The 24737-nt window shown below is 37.2% G+C and overlaps 1 protein-coding gene across 1 annotated transcript in view; it reads right to left on the bottom strand.

Annotated features, from left to right (window-relative positions):
* Positions 1-1558: 1558 nt before the first annotated feature.
* The window catches only part of LOC105531223 (ATP-dependent zinc metalloprotease YME1L1), a 33749-nt gene continuing 10570 nt past the window's right edge, over positions 1559-24737 (bottom strand). The window contains exons 4-16 of the mRNA XM_011969108.1: positions 24528-24611; positions 22660-22742; positions 17177-17267; positions 14251-14403; positions 13555-13687; positions 12110-12172; positions 11147-11259; positions 10007-10162; positions 8271-8422; positions 6941-7067; positions 6787-6860; positions 5239-5325; positions 1559-3242 (exon numbers count right to left, since the gene is read on the bottom strand). Of these exons, the coding sequence (XP_011824498.1) occupies positions 3099-3242; positions 5239-5325; positions 6787-6860; positions 6941-7067; positions 8271-8422; positions 10007-10162; positions 11147-11259; positions 12110-12172; positions 13555-13687; positions 14251-14403; positions 17177-17267; positions 22660-22742; positions 24528-24611 (1460 nt within the window). The 3' untranslated portion in view covers positions 1559-3098. The remainder of the gene's footprint in view (positions 3243-5238; positions 5326-6786; positions 6861-6940; positions 7068-8270; positions 8423-10006; positions 10163-11146; positions 11260-12109; positions 12173-13554; positions 13688-14250; positions 14404-17176; positions 17268-22659; positions 22743-24527; positions 24612-24737) is intronic.

Consider the following 24737-nt stretch of genomic DNA (forward strand, 5'->3'; position numbering starts at 1 on the left):
AACATCTTAGTCAAACTGTTCAAAAGACAAGGCCCAGAGAAAAAAGCCCAAAAGCAGTGAGGAAAACAATTACACAAAGGAGACCAACAATAATTAACAGCTGACTTCACACCAAAAGTAATGGAAATCAGGGTGCACTAGGATGACATTAAAAGAGAGTCAAAGAAAAAATTGTCAGGCACAAATTCTATATCCAGCAAACTATCCTTAAAAAAAAAAGAGAATCAAGGCAAGACCAGACATTCCCAGATAAAGACTGAGGACATTAAGATCGTATAAAGCAGTGGCTCCAACCATTATTATTATTATTACTATTATTGGAGACAGTGTCTTGCTCTGTCACCCAGGCTGGAGTATACTGGCATGATCTCAGCTCACTGCAACCTCTGCCTCCCAAGTTCAAGTGATTCTCCTGCCTCAGCTACTCAAATAGCTGGAATTACAGGCATGCACCACCACGCACAAGTAATTTTTGTATTTTTGGTAGAGACGGTGTTTCATCATGTTGGCCAGGCTTGTCTCAAACTCCTGGCCTCAAGTGGTCTGCCCACCTCAGCCTCCTAAACTGCTGGGATTACAGGTGAGTCACTGCTCCCAGCCAGTAGTTCCAATTATTTAAAGCAAAAGAAGGTAGAAAAGGAGGAACAGAGGGATCTCTTTAATTATGAGGAAAAAAATACCAAAAGACAGGTATAAATTCAAATGTATCAATAATATTAAGTATAAATGAACACTCCACCAAAATGGCAGAGATTGTGAAACGGGATAAAAAAGCAAGATCCATCTGATAAAGGACTTGCATTCAGAACATCTTTTATAACTCATAAAAACAAGGCAACCCAATTAAAAGAAGGAAGTAAAAGATCTGAATAGACACTTCTCCAAAGAAGATATACAAATGGCCAATAAGCACAGAAGATGCTCAGCATCTTATGTCACTAGAGAAATGATCTAACATGGATGAGATTAATTTGGATGTAAGTGGTCCACTAGAATGGCCATAATAATAAAGGCAGACTATAAGCAGTGAAAAAGATGTGGAGAAACTATAACCCTCCTACATTGCTAGTTAGAACATAAAACTATAGTCACTTTGAAAATGATTCATAAGTTTCTTAAAAAATTAACCCACACACTTGTATGACAATGTTTTTGGGTGATGGAAATGTTCTAAAACCTGATTGTGGTGGTGATTACACACACATCTTTCAACTGTACATTTACAATGAATTTTATCATATGTAAATTATACCTCAACAAATATGTAAAAAAATTTAAGACAGATAAGACTTTAACAATATTTTATACGTGTATGTATGTACATACAGAGAGGGAGACAGAACAGGTTTGGGGCAATAAAAAACGGGCAAAATGAAAACAATTGGTAAATCTGGATGCAGCGTATATGAGAGATCCATGTATTATGCTGACAACATTTCTGTCAGTTTGAAATTACATTAAGATTTAAGATCATCAACCAAAAGGTCAAGAATATAATGTAACAAGCTTCCTGAAACAATATCCATCTTTTTTCAATGAAGACCATATGCAGCTTAAGTTATTAGGAAATTGTAGGTAATTTTAATAAAGTCATCGTCAAGAATATAATCTGGTTGTAATACCAATACAATGTGCTCTAAAATAATTTTTCTATTGAGTTAAATATTCATCTGTAAATCCTGTAACAACATGTTCATATTCACAAAATCTGGATGAAAAGTAAACACGACTTGACATTTCTGATGCAGGGCACAGGGTAACACAAAGTTCGCTTCGGAGGGGACTGAGATTTAATTTTGCTTTTGAAACCAAGCATAATTATAGTCAAAATGAGGGACATTATTCAGAATGAGGTTTGTTATGTATTTATTTAACAAAATACTGCTTCTCTGAAGTACATTTCATTAGGGAGAGTGACAGTAATGCTTAAAAAAGGAACATGAAAATGCACACTGCATTTCTAAAAGGTTATAATCATTTATCTGTTTATTTATTTTTTGAGAGGGAGTCTCACTCTGTCACCCAGGCTGGAGTGCAGTGGCTCTTGTGATCTTGGCTCACTGCAACCTCCACCTCCCGGGTTCAAGCAATTCTCGTGCCTCAGCCTCTCAAGTAGCTGGGATTCCAGGCATGCACCACCACACCTGACTACTTTTTTAATATTTAAAGTTATTTAATTTTTTTTTTTTTTGAGACAGAGTCTTCCTCTGTTGCCCAGGCTGGAGTGCAGAGGCACAATCTCGGCTCACTGCAACCTCCACCTCCCAGGCTCAAGCAATTCTCCCAGCCCCCAAAGTAGCCGGGATTATAAGCACCTGCCACCGTGCCCAGCTAATTTTTGCATTTTTTAAGTAGAGATGGGGTTTCACCATGTTGGCCAGGCTGGTCTCAAACTCTCGACCTCAGGTGATTCGCCCGCCTTGGCCTCTGAAAGTGCTGGGATTACAGGCATGAGCAACTGCGCCCAGACTTTTTTTTTTTTTTTTGTATTCTGGTAGAGACAGTGTTTCACCACGTTGGCCAGGCTGGTCTCGAACTCCTGGCCTGAAGTGATTCACCCACCTCAGCCTCCCAAAGTGCTGGGATTACACAGGTGTGAGCCACTGCACCATGCCAAAAGGCTACATGCCCGGCTCTGTGTTTCCAAGACTGCTTTTGATCCCAACTTCTCTACATTTAGATTAAAAAACATTTTATTCATGGTCAATCTGGAACATAATTACTGCATCTTAAGTTTCCACTGATGTATATAGAAGGCTAAAGGCACAATTTTTATCACATCTAGTAGAGTAACCAAACATAAAATCATTAGTTACTTTCAACTTAATAACTCATTGACATTCCTCAAACGAGCTGTTTTAAATCCTGATAGTTCTTTATTTTTTCAAAATATATTTGCCATGGGATGCTAATTTGCATTAGGTGTCATAATGAGAATAACCAAAACTGGATAAATGTGACAAATGATTGACAAAGCATTTCACACCCTTCAATTACACCACGTCAAGAATGAGGGGAAAGTGTTGCAAAAGTAGACTACTGCTATGCTACTTATATTCTTGCAATAAAACCAGCAAGCATCCATATCAAGAGAGTTATCATCTCACTTCCAACTTTTTCCCCTCAAGAACAATTTGAATCTCTTTGGCATCCAAAGTCTCATAGGTCAATAAAGCTTCTGCAAGATTCTTATGCTCCTTTGCATGAGTTTTCAAGATATGTTTTGCTCGTTCATATGAGTCCTAAATAGAAAAGGAGACACGTAAGTAGCAGTAAATGTAGGGATGCAAAAACCAGTCAATGGGAAAAGAAAAACTTTATGTACCCTAAAAAATATGAAATCTGTTTATATTTATAAAATCATGTAGAATCTTGATTCTACAGTAGAGATAATTTGTGCATTATAACATAAATAGTAAGGAAAAGAGAATAAACACCTGAGAAGGCAGAGACCACCTCTTCTATAATACTCTCTAAACCTTTCCATCATACAAACTTTCTGTATCCTTAAGTACTCTAAAGCATTCCCTCCACCTCCTTGAAATAATCAAACCCATGGTCCCTCCTGTGGAGACTACATTCCTTAAGCCCTCTCAAGCTATGTGTTCACGTTTACCCTAGATACTTCAAAGTAGAGAGCTGAGCTCTTTGTTCTAGTCACCTCTTTCAGACCATTACTAACCTACCCTCTTATATAATGCACTCTTCCTATTCTGTTGAAGTCCAGGCCGTTTGACTATGGAGCTATCCAACCGTCTTCATTGTGCCATCTAACAAACATACTCCTTATTCACTGAAGACTCTGGCACTCAGCTCAAGTCACTCTTTTTTTTTTTTTCAGTCTCACTCTGTTGCTCAGGCTGGAGTGAAGTGAGGCAATCACAGCTCACTACAGCCTCAACCTCCCTGGGCTCAAGTGATCCTCCCACCTCATCCCAAGTAGCTGTGACTACAGGTATGAACCATCACCACGCTCAGCTAATTTTTCTATTTTTTGTAGAGATGGGGTTTTGCCATGTTGCCCAGGCTGGTCAGTCTTACTCTTAAAACCTGCCTGGTTGGGTGCGGTGGCTCACACCTGTAATCCCGGCACTTTGGGAGGCCAAGGCAGGTGAATCGTTTGAGCCCAGGAGTTCAAGACCAGCCTGGGTAACATAGCGAAATGCTCTCTACAAAAAATAACAAAATTAGCTAGGCGTGGCAGTGTGTGCTTATAGTCCCAGTCCCAGCTACTCAGGAGGCTGAGGTGGGAGGATCACTTGAGCTTGGGAGACAGAGATTGCAATGAACCGAGATCAAAGCACTGCACTCCAGCCTGAGTGACAGGGCAAGATGCTGTCTCAAAAACAAACAAACAAACAAACAAACAAAAACACTGAAATCATGGAGCTAGGCACAGTGGTGTGTGCCTGTAGCCCCAGTTACTTGGGAGGTTGAGGCAGGAAGTTCACTTGAGCCCAGGAGATCAAGTCCAGCCTGGGCAATAGCAAGACCCATCCCCTTAAAAAAAAAAAAAAAAAAAGATAAAACTTGCAAAAAACCAACAACAAAAAATCTACTAAACTTATTTCTTAGGTTGCAGTGAGCCGAGATCATGCCACTGCACTCCAGCCTGGGCAACAGAGCGAGACTCCATATCAAAAAAAAAAAAAAAAAACACAAATGTATTTGTTGAATACATGTCAAAGATTCAATAAACAATACTCTTCCCATTCTATTACCTCTTACAGTTTTGCAGCTAAAGTACAATTGAATTATATATATATATATATAATTTTATATGTAGGCATATTTTATTTCAACAGCTTATGGGGTACAAGTGGTTTTTGGTTCCATGGATGAATTGTACAGAAGTGAAGTCTGGGATATTAGTGTATCCATACCTACATAGTATACACTGTACCTAATATGTAGTTATTTTGTCCCTTACCCTGAGAATTGAATTTTTACAACCATGCAATATATAACTGTTCTTAGCCCATGTCCAGGAGAAAATAAGTCCCAGTTCATGAACAGAGAGAGGTGCCTTAATAACATTTAAATCACTGCTGAAATGGTGAACCTATTATCTTTATTTTCTAATTTTTTCCCCAGACACCACAGTGACTATTATCTTTGTTTTATAAAATGATGTTTCTAGTGAACAGAGGGCCTTCAGTTGTTATTTTTTAAGAACCTAACTATTTAAGCACATTGTTCCTAAGAAAATAAATATGCAGGAAAAAATATTATCATTACCCTTAGAAGGATTCTTATTTCTTGTTCAATGGCAGATTGGGTTTCTGGACTTAGTTTCCCTGTATCACTGTAGGTCATAACTCCAAGCTAAAACCAAAAGGAAGAAAGCAATTTAACAGAAAACCCCCAAATACCAATAAATTTAAAAGAGAAAGTACTAGCCTATATATAAGGAAACAAATATACGGAGGAACAAGAAAGAAGTACAATATAAAATTGCATTTGAGGCAGGGCACGGTGGCTCACACCTGTAATCCTAGGACTTTGGGAGGCCGAGGCAGGTGGATCACCTGAGGTTAGCAGTTCGAGACCAGCCTGGAAACATGGCGAAACCCCGTTTCTTCTAAAAACACAAAAAATAGCTGGGCATGGTGGCACGTGTCTGTAATCACAGCTACTCAGAAGGCTGAGGCAGGAGAATTGGTTGAACCCAGGGGTCGGTGGTTGCAGTAAGCTGAGATTACGCCACGGCACTCCAGCCTAGGTGACAGAGTGAGATTCTGTCTCCAAAAAATAAAAAATAAAAACTGCATTTGAGGGCAAAGAAATTTCCACATTCTTCTGAAACTATAAAGAGTAACGTTTAGCCAGGCATGGTGGCAGGTGACTGCAATCCCAACTACTTGGGAGGCAGAGGCAGGAGAATGGCTTGTACTTGGGAGGCAGTGGCTGCAGTGAGCCAACATCATGCCACTGCACTCCAGCCTGGGAAACAGAGCAAGACTCCGTCTCAAAAACAAACAAATAAAAAAACACTAATATCAAAATAGTAAAAATATGAGCAAGAGAGAACATTTTAAATCTTTTATTTTTTTGGAGACAGGGTCTTGGTCTGTCACCCAGGGTAGAGTGCGGTGGCACAACCAGGACTCACTGTAGCCTAGACCTCCGGGGTTCAGGGAATCCTCCCACCTCAGACTCCCAAGCAGCTGAGACTACAGGCACACACCACCACACCTGGCTAATTTTTGTATTTTTTCAGAGATGGGGTTGTGCTATGTTGCCCAGGCTGGTCCAGAACTCACTCCTAGGCTCAAGCAATCCAGTCTCTTCAGCCTCCCAAAAGTGCTGGGATTATAGGTGTGAGCCACACTGCCCAGCCTAAAATAATTTTAAGTCTGGTTCTCAGTACTTTCTTGAAAAACCTTAGCAGCTACTTCAAATATAGAAATCCATAATTCAGAGTATAGTAGTGCTTCAAGGAACAATAAGATGAAAATATGAAATATACGGAAACAGTAAAGTAACCAAACTCAGAAAGTAGGCTCTTTTATGCCACATGGAAAAGCTAAGGAATTCACCTTGCTTTACTACTTAGTTAACTCATGAAGTAATAGCTACTATCTGGGCAGCTCATTCTGAGCAGCTAAGAGAAGGCTCCATTTTCTTTATTCGGAGAGTAACAATGTTCAGAATAAGCAGCCTCAAATCCATTTGGAGTGAGACAGAGCAAAAGTGAGTATTACCAATTTATATATCAGAACCATCTCTCAAATCAACACTTGACACGTAATTTGATACATGAAAAGGATTAAAATAATCTATTACCTTTTCACTCATTCCAAATTTGGTAACCATCCGCTTTGCTATTTTAGTGGCATTATCAAAATCACTGGAAGCACCTAAAATAAAAACATACAATTTTAAAAAATATCTTTAAGACCACATACAATTTGAACTAAAGCCATTCTTTAAAGCTAACCTGTTGTAATATGGTCAGTTCCAAATATAAGCTCCTCTGCCACTCTTCCTCCCATACTAACATCCATTTGTGCAAGCAGCTGGGCTCTAGTTTCATTCCATCTGTCATTCTCAGGTAACAGGGACACCTAGACGATTAAAAATCAATCAGATAAAAAGTAAAAAAAGAGGCCAGGCGTGGAGGCTCACGCCTGAATCCCAGCACTTTGGGAGGCTGAGGCGGGTGGATCACCTGAGGTTGGGAGTTCGAGACTAGCCTGACTAACATGGAGAAACCCTGTCTCTACTGAAAATACAAAATTAGCTGGGCATGGTGGCGCATGCCTGTAATCCCAACTACTCGGGAGGCTGAGGCAGGAGAGTTGCTTGAAGCTGGGAGATGGAGGTTGCGGTGAGCTGAGATCACGCCATTGCACTCCAGCCTGGGCAACAAGAATGAAACTCCACCTCAAAAATAAAATAAAATAATAAATAAATAAATAAAATAAAATGAAATGTAAGGAAAGAATTCAGATACAGGCTGGGCGCAGTGGCTCATACCTGTAGTCTCAGCACTTTGGGAGGCTGAGGTGGGAGGATCACTTGAGTCCAGGAGTTTGAGACTAGCCTGGGCAACATAGTGAGACCCCATCAATATGAAATAAAATGAAGATTTAAAAAAAAGAAATTCAGATACAGTTCTGAGATAGTTACATTAAAAACCAGAATTTCAGCACCATAAGACTGGGCAAAATAAAAAAAATACAAACCAGAATTATCATTTAGCTCTCTTATACCATGCTGAAAGCTGGTCATCAGGGGACTGATGAAAAACCAGCAATTAGAGAATAAAAAATCCTTTATAAAGCAACAACAATAGGTGGATAATGCTGCAATAGGACTGTTTTCTCACCAGGTGCACAGAAATTTTTAAAATGTCTACAATTTTGAAAGATCTGATAAACTTGTACTAAATGAGAAAAATCTTAGAAAAACTACTGAATCAGTTGCTGCAAAACATAATGTTTTCCCTTTTGGGACAGCACAGTAATTAGATATTTAAGAATTAGGCAGGCCATGGTGGTTCATGCCTGTAATCCCAGCACTTTGGGAGGCCGAGGCAGCTGGATCACCTGAGGTCAGGAGTTCAAGACCAGCCTGGCCAACATGGTGAAACCCCATCTCTACTAAAAACACAAAAATTAGCTGGGCATGGTGGTGGGCGCCTGTAATCCCAGCTACTTGGGAGGCTGAGGCGAGAGAATCATTTGAACCCAGAAGTTGCAGTGAGCTGAGACTGTGCCATTGCACTCCAGCCTGGGCGACAGGGCGAGATGCTACAAAAAACTTACATGTCCAAGTGTTGGTCCCCGGGGCATGATTGTAGCTTTGTTGATAGGCATTGCATCTTTTGTGTAATATGCAATAATGGCATGACCAGATTCATGATATGCTGTGATGGTTTTGTTTTTGTTATCAATTTCCACACTTCTTCTTTCAGGCCCTAAGATAAAAATTTAATTGAGTAAATACTCCACTAGAAAGGTATATTTAAATCAACAAAACACATTCTTGTCTGCAAATCAAATACACTCCACCCTTCCTATCAGCAGATTCTGCATCCATAGATTCAACCAAATAAGGATTAAAAGTATGGGGAAGAGGAACAATAAAAAAAATACAAATGAAAAATACAGTATAACAACTATTTACAGAGCATTTCCATTGTATTAGTAATCTAGAGATGATTTCAAGTATACAGGAGAATTATGTATGTTATACACAAATAGTACACCATTTTATAAAAGACACTTGGGCATCCTTGAATTTTGGTATCCACATGGGACCTGGAACGAATCCCCACCCCCTCCGTGGATACTGAGGGTTGAATGTATCTGATACTGGATTAATATTAAAAAACAAAAGACTCATTCTCCTTAAAGTCATTTTTGTCATAGCTCACTCCAACTCTTAGCCTCAAGTAAGCCACCCACCTCAGCTTCCCAAAGTGCTGGGATTACAGGCATGTGCCACTGTGCCTAGCTTTAGTAATTTTTTAGCAATAGCAATTTTTTAAATTTTTAAACAGGGTCTGTAACCCAGGCTGGAGTGCAGTGGCATAACCACAGCTCACTGTAGTTTTAACTTCTTAGACTTTTTAGCAATTCTCCCACCTCAGACTCCCGAGTAGATGGGACCACAGGCACATGCTACCCCACCCAGCTAATTTTTAAAATTTTTGGTAGAGATGGAGTCTCGCTATGTTGCCCAGCTGATCTTGAACTCCAACGATTCTGGGCTCACGCGGTCCTCCTGCCTCGGCCTCCCAAAGTGCTGGGATTACAGGTGTGAGCTGCCACGCCCAGTCTACAGAGTAAAAGTTTTTTAAAATGGGCAGAATTCATTCCATAACACATACAAACTTTAACAATTTATCTGCAAACCAAAACTGTCAAAACTATCATCTTAATTCTTACATCAAAAGGGAAAACTTATTTCTATTTCTATAAAATAAACTTCCAATTTAACAAGAATATCATAACTAATGTGCTTTTAAGTCAATCCAAGATTTAAAATCGAAATTAAGCACAGAATAAAGTTAACCATCCTTTTCAGCAGCAATGTCCGACAAGAGGAAATGTATATGTGCCTCATCTCCCCACCAACAGTTGAACTATACAATTATATAAGCCACTACAATATATTTGTTTTATAAAAGGCCAAATTGTGGTGTTGTCAAGTAAATATTTTCATGTTCCCATCACTTTTTTAAACTTTCCAGTCAGAAAAAAAGGTTTTCTAAGAAAGAGACAAAACTAATAAATGTGGTACACTATAAAATCAGTTCTGTATCACTGACAAGAGTATTGTCAAGAAAATGTTACTGTTTAATGGCATTTGACTGTTAAATTGGTAATTTTGTAAAATCATTTATTACAAATCTTGAAAACCCAGACACTGAAGTTTTAGAGTAAGATTAGATTCAACATAGCCATGGCTTTAGCTGTTTGAATAGGGTATTTGCCCCAAATGAATTATCTAACACAATGGAAAGTAAAGACAGAAAAAAAAAACAAAGGAAACCTACCCATTAGAATTTTGTCTTTGGAAAACTCCAGCTCCTTCATGGTAACCATTTCTTTTCCATCAACAGCTGCTTTTAATGCAGCCTGGTTCACAAGATTCTCCAACTCTGCTCCAGAAAAGCCAACAGTACCTCGAGCTATAATTTCTGGATCAACGGCTAATGTAAAAAGGAGAACACAACATTAAAAGTCGAAAACAGGTAAAAGAAAACTCTTCACACAGAACTCACATTCGGGCCGGGTGTGATGGCTCACGCCTTTAATCCCAGCACTTTGGGAGGCTGAGGCAGGTAGATCACTGGAGGTCAGGAGTCCGAGACCAGCCTGGCCAACATGGTGAAACCCCATCTCTACTAAAAATACAAAAATTAGCTGGGCATGGTGGCATGCACCTGTAATCCCAACTACTCAGGAGGCTGAGGCAGGAGAATCACTTGAACCCGGGAGGTGGAGGTTGCAGTGAGCCGAGATTGTGACACTGCACTCCAGCCTGGACAAAAAGGGCAAAACTCTGTCTCAAAACAAACAAACAAACAAACAAAAACTACATTCCGAGGGAAAAAAGAAAATAGCTAGCTATTCTGAGCCATAGTTTATACACTTTTCTTTGAATTTCATCTGGAAACTTTGGACATAACAGTTGCCCTTATTATAGGAAACACATATAGTTTAATGAATTGATGCAGCTCTCTCTGAAACTACTGCAGCTTTAATAATTTCATTTATTACTCAAGTGGGTAATAAATTTCCATGTGTTTTGTTTTATAATTTGCTTTCTTCTCTTTTGGCCCCATACTGACTATATCATGAGTTACTGTTTCTGCAGCTTTTTCTATTATTTTGCATTTTACATTCATCTTAAAAAATGTGTGTGTGTGTATATATATATCCTCAAATATCTGTCTGAATACTCTAAAAAAACCTTTCTTTAGAATCAGGGTTCAAAACAATATAATCTCCTGGATATACACTAAGGAATGGACTTTTAAGTGAACATAGTAACGGAAAAAAAAAAAAAAGACAAAAATGAACTGGTCTTTTAATATTAATACATTTATCATGAAAAGACCACAAACAGGGTGAGTGGTATATTACTACTTTACATAAATGACAAATGTTTCTTTTGATAGAATTAGACTTACATTGATCAAACTTTATTTTATTGAGATACCATTTCAAAATTTCTGTTCGACCTTTTACATCTGGCCTTGGAACTGTAACTTGCATGTCAAAACGACCAGGACGTATTAAGGCACTACAGGAAGAATGCAAAAGGAAAATATAAATTAATAAACAATTTAAGCTCAAAGTCAGCAGGACTGACACCCTAATGACATGACTGGGAAGCCAATGGCAGCCAGAGTGCAGATGGAATTTTGTACATAAATATTCAGATAGTTCCTTTTAAAACATGGCTCAAGTAACAGTGTCAATAACCAGAGGGTAGAACAAAGGTTCATTCAGATACATGTGTGTACCTAGGTAGCCTACCCCTCAGAAACAAAAGCATGCAAGTAACTCAGTCCAGGAACAAATAATTCTACAATAAACTATTATTGTGGATAAGAACCACACATCCATCTCAACTGCTAAGCACAGAATGTATGTTAGACTAGAGTCTTAGGCAGTGACAAACTACTGATCAAATGAAAATATGAATAACTTCCACAATACAATTTTTTTCATAGTAACCTGAAACCTAGTTATACTACTACAGTGAATTTATTTTTAAAATCCTTTCTACATAAAACTTTTGTGACATCTAACAAATAAATTTTAAGTTTTATTGAGATGTAATTCACATAACAGAATTTAAAGTGGATACCTCAGTGATTTTTAATATATTCAGAATTGTACAACCATCACCACAATCTAATTTTAGAATATTCCCATCCCCGGCAAAGAAATCCCATATCCAATGACAGCCATCTCCTATTCTCCCTAACCTCTGGTAACTGCTAACCCAATTTGTCTCTGTGAATTTGCTTATTCTGGGTATTGCATATAAATGCAATCATACAATGTGATCTTTTGCAATTGACTTCTTTTAGCATAATTTTGTAGCAGGTAATAGTACTTCACAAAAATCTTCTTTTAATACTTACTTATCTAATGCCTCTGGGAAGTTTGTGGCTCCTATTATAATAACTCCTTCATTGGGTTTAAAACTATATAGGAAAAAAAAAACAGTATCTTTTCACTAACATTGAAGCACAGCACACATGTAGAAATGCTCTAAACAAAACTGGTTTGTTTTCCTTTTTTGAGACTAGCACTCGCTTTGTGGCCTAGGCTGGAACACACCAGTATGATCATAGCTCACTGCTGCCTCAAACTCCTGGGTTGAAGTGAAACTTCTGCCTCAACCTCTCAAGTAGCTGGAATGACAGGTGCATGCCAACATACCTAATTTATTTATTTTTATTTATTTTTAAATTTTTTCTACCCAATTTCTAGGTACAAGCCACTATTTTTTTTTTTTGAGACAGAGTCTCACTGTCACCCAGGCTGGAGTGCAACGGCGCTCACTGCAACCTCCATCTCCCAGGTTCAAGCAATTCTCATGTCTCAGCCTCCTGAGTAGCCAGGATTACAGGCGGCTGCCACCATGCCTAGCTAATTCTTATATTTTTAGTAGAGATGGGGTTTCACCATGTTGGCCAGTTTGGTCTTGAACTCCTGACCTCAAGTGATCCACCTGCCTCAGCCTCCCAAGTGCTAGGATTATAGGCTTGAGTCACCGTGCCCGGCGACTATTTTTATTTTTAGCAAAGATAGGGTCTTGCTATATTGACCAGGCTGGTTTTGAACTCCTGGCCTCAAGCAATTCTCCCACCCTGGCTTCCAAAAGTCCTGGGATTAAAGGCGTGAGCCACCATGCCCGGCTTCATTAATTAAATAACAGCTAAGAAAAGAGACTGATAATAAACCACCAGTCATCTGTGACTACATACCTTCACAATTGTCTGGTCTATGTAGGAAACGATAACCTGATATAAAAAGCTTAGGTACCTGGTTAGTTTTTGAAGAAATTCAAGTATACCAATTCAAGTTATTCACTCCTGGGCTTCCTATGTGGTTTCAAAATGTCTTATATATTATCTTTAAGATACTTCTTTCAAAGCAACATCACCTCTTGCTTTTTATATTATGAACACTGATGTAAGCTTTAAAGCTGCCACATTCAAAGCTAGTCATAAACTGTGTAGAAATGAGTGTATTTCTTCAAATAGACTACTAGTCTCAGCATGAATCATTGTTTTTCTGTCATAAGTATAACAATAAATGAAAAAGAATATAAATACCATCAATTAAATAAGATGAGTTGACATTCAAATATCCAATTAGTAATGAAAACAATACAATACTGACAGAAAAAGCTTGTCTTGTGTTCTTGCATGAGGGACTACTCTGTTTCCTATACACATCACATTTTTCGTATCTCTAGATATGAAATGCCTTACGGAAATAATTCGCATAAGATCAATTCTACATATATCAAATGCTGGGAGGCATCACCATATTCTAAGACAAAAGAAGATTCAATTACCCATCCATTTCAGCAAGAAGTTGATTTATAGTCTGCCTTGAATATGGATGCATTGGAGATTCAATCCTCTTCCCACCAACAGAATCTAATTCATCAATAAATATAACACAAGGAGCATTCGCTTTTGCTTCCCCTAAGAAAACAAAAAATATTCAAATAAGCTGAAAGAAGTCAACACTTTTGAACAAAACAAGATAAATATTAAAATCCTATAAAACTGTCAAAAGCCAACAAAAAATATTCATTGGAAGAAAATACACAAAAGGAGGTCATTTTTTATTGACTTAAGAATAGTAGCTTCAGGGGGAAAAAACTATACCAAAGAAAATGATATAAAATAAAAACAGTTGGGCATTCATTCTTCCTAGCTATACAAATATCATATACAATCAGGTTTGAAGCTAATTACTTCTTAATTCCATACTACAAAACTGATGAATAAAATGAAAAAAAAAAAAAAAATTTTTTTTTGGTAGCCTTCAACCTCATCCTAGCTAATTCATATAGTAAAAGTTACCCAAACCAAGATCCCCCAATGGCTATTTTAGCTATCAAAACTAATCAGCATGCAAAGCTGGAGGCCCGAAAAAATAGAAATTAAAAAAAGGAAGAAAAAAAGTAATTAGCAAAGAAGGGTAAGATACACACTTCCCTTAACAAAATTTAGCACTGTATGAAAGATACATCAAAACGTACTAAAAAGATTTCTGATACGGCTGGCTCCCACACCCACAAACATCTCATCAAATTCGGATCCAGAAGCATAATAAAAAGGAACATCAGCTTCTCCTGCCACAGCTCGGGCAAGCAGTGTCTTTCCAGTCCCTGGGGGTCCAACTAAAAGAATTCCTAAAAGAAAATGAAAACAAGGATAATTCAAAGTATTTTTTTAAAATCCCTCGATATGAACCTATAAAACAAATAATTATTCATTTATATAATTTTCAGGCTGAGATCACACCAAAAACCAGTATTTTGAAACACAGCAAACCGTACTTGTCTCTGCTAATGGTTCACTTCAGAATCTTGTCCAAAATTAATGTTCCTGTATCATATAAATATTACATATCAACAACAGACATGACAGGGAGAATCTTGTGGTAAAAAAATATAAACCCATTTATCACTGAAAAAGATTAAAATTCATGTAGAAATAGATTAAAAGACTAAACAACCAAATGTAATTAATGAATCTTGATTTGATGCTTTTTCATAAAGAACAAAATATTCTAGAGACATTTGGTGAAAACGTTTAAACAAGATTGGAGAGTACATGATATTAAGGAAATAGTGTTAATTTTCTTTGGTGGGATAAGGTTATTATGTTTATTTAGGACACTGTCCTTAGATGATGTACAACAAAGTCTTTCGATGTCAAGTAGGTGATGTTTACAGTTTTCTTTCAAATGTTCAGGAGGAAAAATACACACATACACAGAAAGCAAATATGACAGAATGTTAATTGTTGAGTCTAAGTGGATGGGATATGGATGTTAATTGTACTGTTCTTTCAAGGTTTTTCATATGTTTGAAAATTTTCCTAATATCAAAGATTTTCACATGTTAGAAAAACAGAATTGCCTGATTTATATGTTTTTATAAATATACATATTACATTTAAAAAGCAACAAAACGTCTTTACATACATGTTTGCTGCATTTTAACAGAAAAATTTTAAAGAAAGCTCAAGCTCAAAAATAGCTTTAAGACTATCCTAGTATTGTCATGTTTTAGTTATACTTAACTGGTGTAAATCATATTAATTTCTGTGGATTACATCTTGGTATCTGAAGATTTTTCTACAAATTTATACTACTCAAATTTTCTATAAATTTAAAATACTCCTTGTGATTAGAAAGAGGAAGAGGGTAACTATTAATACTTCTATGGTTTTAAACATTCACTCTGTGATGTGATTAGCACTGATTTAATAAATGTACCCTAAATTAGCAAAGGTTACTTCAAATAATTTTATGCACTGCTGTATTCTCAGTAGAGATAGGTGACAGTATAAAAACAAGCATTAAAAAGGAGTGTCATCCTTTAACTCAGCAATTCCATTTCTAGAAATGTATTCTAAGGAAATAATTAAGCATGCAGGCAAAGCCTTGAATTAAGATGAACTACAGTACTATTCTTAATAAAAAACTGGAAACCATACAAAAATTCAATATAAATGGTTAAACTGTGATACAACCATAAATTAGAAGGATACTATGAAGTCATTAAAAGTCATGTTAACCACTAGAAAACATCAGACAAAGCTAAACTGAGAACATTCTATAAATAATTAGGCAAGTACTCTTTACAACTGTAAAAATCATGAAAGATCCTCTTCTCCCCACTCCCTCACAAAAAGGCTAAGGAATTGTTTCATTAAAAAAAATAATAATAAAATAAAATAAAATAAAATAAAATAAAAGCCTAAATGTTATCTGTGATCCTGGATTGGGTCCTGAACTGGGGAAGAGGGTACCCTACAAAGGATACTATTGGAACAAATGCTGAAATTTGAATATAGACTCTAAATTTGATAATGGTTTTGTATGTATGTTAAATGTCTTTTTTTTTTTTTTGGAGACAGAGTCTCGCTTTGTCTGCCAGACTGGAGTGCAGTGGGCACAATCTTGGCTCACTGCAACCTCCACCTCCTAGGTTCAAGCGATTCTCCTGCCTCAGCCTCCTGAGCAGGTGGGATTACAGGCGCCTGCTACCAAGCCCGGCTAATTTTTTTTTTTTGTATTTTTAGTAGAGACAGGGTTTCACCATGTTGGCCAGGCTGGCTGGAACTCCAATGGCCCCTGCTTCAAGACCAGACTGGTCTCGAACTCCTGACCTCAAGTAATCCACCCGCCTCCACCTCCTAAAATGCTAGGATTAAAAGTGTGAGCCACCACACCCAACTAATGTCCTAATTTTAATATAATTCTGGAGTTATGTAGAAGAATATCCTTATTCTTAGAAAATACACTCTTAGGGGTGATTATGTTTACATTTTACTCTCAAATAATTAAAAATTTATTTATTTACGAGTAATTTGTATATTTATATATACATAAAGAGACAAAGTGAATGATTTTTTAAATGGAGCTAGGTTGAGTGCGCTGGCTCATGCCTGCAGTCCTAGTACTTTAGGAGGCCAAAGTGAGTGGATCGCTTGAGCCCAGGAATTCAAGAGAAGCCTGGGCAACATGGCCTCATCTCTACAAAAAGTACACAAATTAGGTGGCATGGTAGTGTGTGCCTGTGGTCTCAGTTACTTGGGAGTGCCGCCTGAACACGGGAGGTTGTGGATACAGTAAGCCATGATTGCATCACTGCAGTCAAGCCTGGGTCTAAAAAAAGGAAGTTAAATATTAAAAATTTGAGAGTCTAAGTTAAGGATATGAGGAACATTCTACGTACTATTCTTATAACTTTACTTAAAATTTGAAAGTATATAAAAATTTGCAGTTACCAAAAAAAAGCTGTGGAATTGTATGTTCAGAATGAACATCTATTTTGTAAAACAGCAATTAAGACTTAAACTTTAATCAGTTAACATTAAATAAGTAATATAGATTTGTTTTGTTTGTTTTTGTTTTTTCCATCAAATCATGGTAAAAAAAAAAGATTATCTTACCTTTTGGAAGTTTACCTCCAAGAATAGTAAATTTTTGTGGGTTTTTCAAGAATTCAACAACTTCCTGTAATTCTTGTTTAGCTTCCTCCACCTAAAGTGACACAATTTTCCAAAAAACTTTAGATTATGGACACATTTGGTGAGATTAGCCCTTTTGAAAATCATAAATTTAATTTGGATATGGAATTAACCTGGCCTTCTTTGTTTCAGTAAAAGAAGCATACAAAAATGGCCCCTTATAAAACACACAAAGGGCTTTCCCCTGACCATTATTTCCAATTATGCAAAGTCTCCTTACTATCCCTAAAAAATCATTCTGAACTTTCATTTTTCTCAGTGAGAAAACAAAAGTCAAGTACATTGGACAGGGTTAAAAAGAAAGTACCTAGAGAGGAGCATACTAAAACAGGAAACAGTTTTATGCCAAACGGCATTCTGAAAATGTCCAATTAATGTCAAGATTCACTTATTATTTCAAAAAAAATTCCCAGATATATTTCCAGGAAATTTTATACTTATTAAAGAGCAAAGTTATGTTTTTTTGTTAGACTTGGAATGATCTTTGAAAGTTATTCTGATTAAATAATTAAAAATTTACTAATGTTTTAATCAAGTTAATGGTTAAACACATAGCATTTTCTTTTCACAGAGTATTTTAAAAAATAGAAAACAAAGCTTTGTCCACTCCTAGGTCCAGAAGTGTGTACATATTTTCACCAAGAGACTTGTACAAGAATATTCACACCAGCTGTATTAGAACTAAAAACTAGAAATAATTCAAATGTCCACTCTAAAGCAGTATAACTGCACCATGTTGTGGTATTCGTATAATGGGATACTATGCAGTAAGGATAAATAAACCTCAACTCCAAATAACATAGATGGATCTCACAAACATCTTGAATGAAACAAGCCTCATACAAAAAAGGATATTCTATATGGATTATGTTTATCTAAAATTCAAAAATAGGGAAAATTCACATACGGTATTAGATAGGAAATTGTCCCTAGGCCAGTAACCAGAAGGAGGCATCAAGGAGGTTCTAGGCTTCTGATAACGTTCTGTTCCTTGAGCTGGGTACTTATAACACAGACACTTTGTGAAAATTTATGGAATTGTGCATTTCTCTGTGAATTTGTTAAACTTCAATGAAATTTATGGTTAAAAAAAGACTTGGCTGGTTTATTAAAAGAGAACTTGAAAGATAATATCCATGTACTAAAAGATGATTAAATTGTATTTGGTCAAAATAACAGATATAATTCCAATTTTAACTTGTAGGAATAAAGGAGAAGAGATTAAACGTAATTTGCTACTCAAATAAACTATATTCTCTCCCCAAATTCTGTGGCAAGAGAATTCCCACTTCAGGAACCTAAGATCTATCAAGGAAAATAGTTAATGGGATCAAGGTAATGAATCAAGTTATTAAATGCCTGTATTAATATTTTTAAGACTATATATATAAGTATGCCCATATATTCAGAAATTCTAGGTAAGGAAATGACATTCCCATACAAGCTCTTTGAGATTTGGTAAAAATTTGATCACAGGAACTACCTAATGGTAAATCTGTTCTGGTAAATGCTACTGAATTACTTTGCTCTATATAAATTTAGGTCTTATAACAATTATAAAATTGATTCATTTTAGCATGGAAAACTTGATCTACCTTAATTGTGATGTCTACTTTCATTATGCTTAGTCTTCAGCATGGCTTTAGTTTAGTACTCAGAAATCCCCACATTCCAGGACAGGCATGATGGCTCATGTCTACTACCCAAGCACTTTGTGAGGCTGAGATGGGAGGACTACCTGAGCTCAGGAGTTTGAGACCAGACTGGAGAACAAAGTGAAGCTCTGTCTCTACCCCCTGCACCCAAAAAGAGGAGGAGGAGCAGGGGGAGAAGAAGGAAGAGGAGGAGGAGGAGAAGAAGGGAAGAGGAGGAGGAGAAGAAGGGAAGAGGAGGAGGAGAAGAAGGGAGGAGGAGGAGGAGGAGAAGAAGGAAGAAGGAGGAGGAGAAGAAGGAAGAAAGAGAAGGAGAAGGAGGAGGAGAAGAAGAAATAAGAGGAGGAAGAAAGAAGAGGGAAGAGGAGGAAGAGGAGGAGGAGGAAAAGGAACAGGAAAGAAGAAGAAGAGGAAGAGGAAGAAAAGGAAGAAGAGGAGGAAGAAGAGGAGGAGGAAGAAGAGGAAGAACAAGAGGAAGAGGAAGAGGAGGAAGAAGAAGGAGAAGGATAAATCAGCTGGGCTCGGTGACTCATGCCTGTAATCCCAGCACTTTGGGAGGCAAAGATGCGTGGATCACTTGAGCCCAGGAGATCAAGACCAGCCTGGGCAACACAGCTAAATCCCAACTCTACAAAAAAAATACAAAAATTAGCCAGGCGTAGGGTCATACGCCTGTAGTCCTAGCTACCTGGGAGGCTGAGGCAGGAGGATAGCTTGAGCCCAGGAGGAGGAAGTTGTTGTGAGCTAAGATCACACCACTGCACTTCAGTCTGGGTGATAGAGCCAGACCCTGTCTAGAAAGAATAATAAAATTAAATTAAAAAATTAGTCAAGTGTGGTGGTGCATGCCTGTGGTCTCAACTACAAGGGAGGTTAAGGCAGGAGGATCACTTGAGCCCAGAAGGTCAAAGCTGCAGTGAGCCAAGATCATGCCATTGCACTTCAGCCTGGGCAAGAGAGCGAGACCCTGTCTCAAACAAACAAACAAAAAAATTCTCTCAAAAGAGGTGGAAGTGTGGTATATTCAGTAAGTATGTACGTACATTGCAGGCAGAAAATAACAATGCTCTGTCTGACCTCAGCCTTAATACAGGCTCAATTTAGAAAAGGCATGCAGACCTCAAACACAAAGAGAAGGGCCCTCCACACTGATGATTGAAGTTTTCAAATAATCACTGCACCAACCTCTTCCTCAATTGTTCCCTTTATACATTTCCAACAGGGCTCATAGCCATTTAAACTGGAAAGGAAAGGAAAGAACTGCTTGGTGTAAAACTATAACGATTCCCAATGCCTTATTCCCCAACAGTCGAGGTTGAAAAAACATGGTTATGTATAAACAGAGACATGAATATGTAAAGAGGAAAAGCAGAAATAACATAACCAATCTCTTCAGAGTTGGAAGAGTCCTCAGATCATGTACTTCAAATCTCTCCTGCAGGAAGAATTTCTTCTAAAACATTCCTGAAAGATAATTACCCAGCCACTACAGTTCTCAGAAATCAAATATAATAGAGCAGATAAAATGGCAAAGCACAGAGAAGAGCACAGTGTGGTACTGAAGTTGCAGAATTCACATTTGGAAGAGATAAAAGAAATAGAAAATCAGTAGAAAAACGACTCATTTTCACTTGTCTTAATATAAATTCATGATCCAAAATTTCAAGTGAGCCCAACAGTTTTATTTCCCGTTTCCATTCATTCTCCTATTCCTGCACAATTTACTTCCTCCATTAACCACTCATTCCTCCTCTCCCATCCATATTCTCTCTGCTGGTGACCTCGATACTATCAATTTCCACAACCCCCCACCCAACAGTTTACCAACATTCCAACTTTATTTTCTATTATAAGATAAATTACCTGCGCTCTTCTGTCAGACAAAATCCAAGAATTGTCTGTAATCCTCTATTCCATCTCATTTCTTTCCACCTCTTGTAAACCCATTGCAATCGGAATTTAACCCCTGCTACTCCACTAAAATTGCTCTTTATCAGGTAAACTAATGACTTACTGCTAAATCAAATGGTTAGTTGTCACTTGGCCCATCAATAGCATTTCACGTCGCTGATCACTCCCCTCCATCAGAAATATTTTCTTCCAGGACACCATTCTCACCTAACTCACCGGCAGCTCCTTTTCACCTGGGTTCCTGGCTTCTCTTCTCTGTCTTGTGAACCTTCAAGTGCTCTATAACTCAGTATTTAGATCTCTCTTCTGGTTACACTCACTTCCTGGGTGATCTCATCCAAACATGTGGACTTAACATACATATAAATATAATCTCCTATTTTTAATTCTAGCTCAGACCTCTCCCATACCTCCAAAGTGGTATATCCAAGTTACTCAACACTTTCATTTGTATCTCTCACACTTAACATACCTAAAACTAAATTTCTAACCTTTGTCCCCCAAATCTGCTCCACTCACAGCCTTTGAAAACCTCACTAAAGGCCAGGTGCAGTGGCTCACACCTATAATCCCACCACTTTGGGAGGCTGAGGCAGGCGGATCACCTGAGGCCAGGAGTTCGAGACTAGCCTGGCTAACACGGTGAAACTCTGTTTCTACTAAAAATACAAAAAATTAGCTGGGCGTGGTGGCTTGTGCCTGTAATCCCAGCTACTCTGGAGGATGAGGCAGGAGAATCGCTTGAACCCGGGAGGCGGATGTTGCACTGAGCAGAGGTCACGCCATTGCACTCCAGCTTGGGCAACAAGAGCAAAACTCCGTCTCAAAAATAAAAACAAAAACAAAAATCTCAGTAAATGTCAATTCTATCCTTCTATAATTGTTGAGACCAAAAATCTTGTGGTCCTTTTTGACTCCTCTTTTCTCTTACACCTTATGTTCCAATGAGAAATCCTATTGGTTCTACTTTCAAAAATGAACAAGTCAGACACCCTAATAATTCAGAGCCTTTGCTCAAACTGTTCCTTTGGTCAGAAATGTTCTTTTCTCAGATAAATGCAGTTTATTCCATCTTCTCCTTCAGATTTTCTCTCAAATGTCACCTTCTCCATCAATCGCACCTTGAACACTGCATTTAAAACTATAAGCCTTCTCCCAAAACTCCCAATCCTCTTTACCCTGCTCTACTTTTTCCTCCATACACTTTTATTACCTTTTAACATACTCTACTTTTTCTTATATGACATATCAGTGTCCAATTACTGCTTTTAGAGTTTAAACTCTAAGAACGCAAAGATTATTTATTCTATCCCAGCAGCTAAAACAGGGCCTAGCACTAAATAGTTACTATTAAATATTTAACAAATTAATTGACTGTAAACTAACATTTATCCATTCTATTCATTCAAGAAATATACATTGTTTAATATGTTTTAGATACTAGAGTTACAAAGATCAATAAGAGGAACAGGTAAAGAAGGACCATTTATTAACTATCTACTATGTGTCAAGCACATACATTATCTGTCAGGATCTAAAGTAATTTCTTCAAGGTCTCATAGCTAATAAGTATAAAAATGAATTTCAAATGTTAGTCAGCTTGACTCTGAAGTCCACATTCACTCCACTACACTAGGTTGCTCCTTCATAAATTATACTATCCCCTGTCATAAAGCAAGATTGGATCCTTAACTATTAATATTTATCCCAAAATATTGTTTCTAATACTTTTGGATACAATTTTACCTATTCTAAGCATACACTATAGAATCAAATATCCACCTTATATAGAGTATCAATTAGAGAATGTATGAAGAAGGCAAGGCAATCTTCTTAACTTACGCCTTTAACATGTTCAAAGGTGACATTTTTCATCTGGACAGGATCTACTGCAGAATCAAGCCCTGTTGTCGTCCGGAAGCGGACTAAAGGGAAGAAAAGAAATGTTTATATTTGATAGATTAATAACATTCCAATCACCTGATTTTTTTAGATGCAAGAAAGCAAAGCCTAGAAAAATCAAATGTCTAAGAGACCTAACTTCACATATCAAATCAGAGTGAGGAACAGAAACTAGGTCTTCTGGATTTCTAAACCATCTTCAAAGAGTAAGTGATTCACATTAAAAAGACATATTTTGGCTTCTCTGCCTATGGAGTAGCCATTCTTTTATTCCTTTAGTTTCTTAATCAATTTGAAAAAATAAAAATTAAAAAATAATAAAGACTGGGCGTAGTGGCTCACACCTGTAATCCCAGTACTTTGAGAGGCTGAGGCAGACAGATCACGAGGTCAGGAGATCATGACCATCCTGGCTAACATGATGAAACCCCGTCTCTACTAAACATACAAAAAATTAGCTGGGCATGGTGGCACAGGCCTGAAGTCCCAGCTACTCAGGAGGCTGAGGCAGGGGAATCACTTGAACCCCGGGAGGCGGAGATTGCAGTGGGCCAAGATCGTGCCACTGCACTCCAGCCTGGGCAACAGAGCAAGACTCCATCTGAAAATAAATAAATAAATAAAATAACATAAAATAAAAAGACATTTGTACTTTTCAGTTAATAAAATCAAGAATTATTTTCCACTTCTCACTGTAGTATCTAATGATAGAACAAAGTTTCTCAAACTCTAGTGTGAATAAAATTCACTTGAGAAATGTTAAAATGCAGGTTCTCAGGCCACAGCACAGGGCCCAGGAGAATTTGCATTTTTAACAAACACTTTGATTATTCTGATATAACTGGTCACAGGTCTACACTTTGAAATACATTGCATTACAGTTAGCAAAAAACACTGACACACATGGGCTTAACACATTATGATATTTTTCATGTAGTTGTCGTCTTCTGACAACTGTTACTACTTGCCCTCAAATGACCTATCAATTATGACATCATTAAGTCTGATAAGCAAGACAGAAAAAGTCTGATAGGACAGTAAAATACTAGAGATCAATTTTGGAGAACTATTACAAGAATTTCTTAAGTCTTTCCCACTCAGGTAGAAACTTCCAAACTAGAGCAGTTATAAATGAGTAAACTGAGCAATTTCTAATTTCCTCAAAAGAAGCCCAAAATACTGTTAAGATAGGCTGAAAAATGAGCTGGCAAAATACAGGGTTAAGAAGAAATGCTTAATAAATCAAGAACACAGAAACTGGGAAAACAAATTTAAAATAGTAATTCTAGAATGAACACTAACAGTTTTAGCCCACAAAGTATTTTTTAAGAATCTGTACATATCCTTGATATTAAAGAGAATAGAGAACACAGGGTGAAAACTACATAGTAGTGGAAAAGGTAATTGGAACCACTTAAGTCTGACACTATTGCTTAATTTCAGATAAGCAAACTAAAAAAAAGGGGAACATTTAATATGATACTATTAATAAATTGAATTTATTAGCTTATCTTTGAAACAGAAAACTATTTCGGTTTGTACTGCTATTATAAAATTCTTCTACATAATTTTTCAATTAATTAATTTACTTTCACCCTGTTGACCAGGATAATTTTTAAATTTTATAATTGGACAGGTATCATTTTCTAAAATTTGGGAAACTAACCACTACTAGGAATGAAAGCCTAATTCTAGAACTATAAACATTAATGTGTTCTTTCTTTAAGGGTTAGATTAGGCATTAAAAGGAATCATGTATTTAAAGGAATAAGAAACTAACAAGTTAGATAAATAAAAAAAGCTTTTACCAGATAAAAATGGATTTTTTAAAAGTCCATAAATGCCGAATAGCAGCAAAATGAAGAGAATCAGACGGGTTCGCCTTAGGGAATCTAGGGTAGAAAAAAAAAGCTTTACATCAAATGACATTAATTAAATATGACAGCTCGGCCGGGCGCGGTGGCTCAAGCCTGTAATCCCAGCACTTTGGGAGGCTGAGATGGGCGGATCACGAGGTC

This window comes from Mandrillus leucophaeus, unplaced genomic scaffold (assembly GCF_000951045.1).
Source record: "Mandrillus leucophaeus isolate KB7577 unplaced genomic scaffold, Mleu.le_1.0 Scaffold872, whole genome shotgun sequence".
NCBI lineage: Eukaryota > Metazoa > Chordata > Mammalia > Primates > Cercopithecidae > Mandrillus > Mandrillus leucophaeus.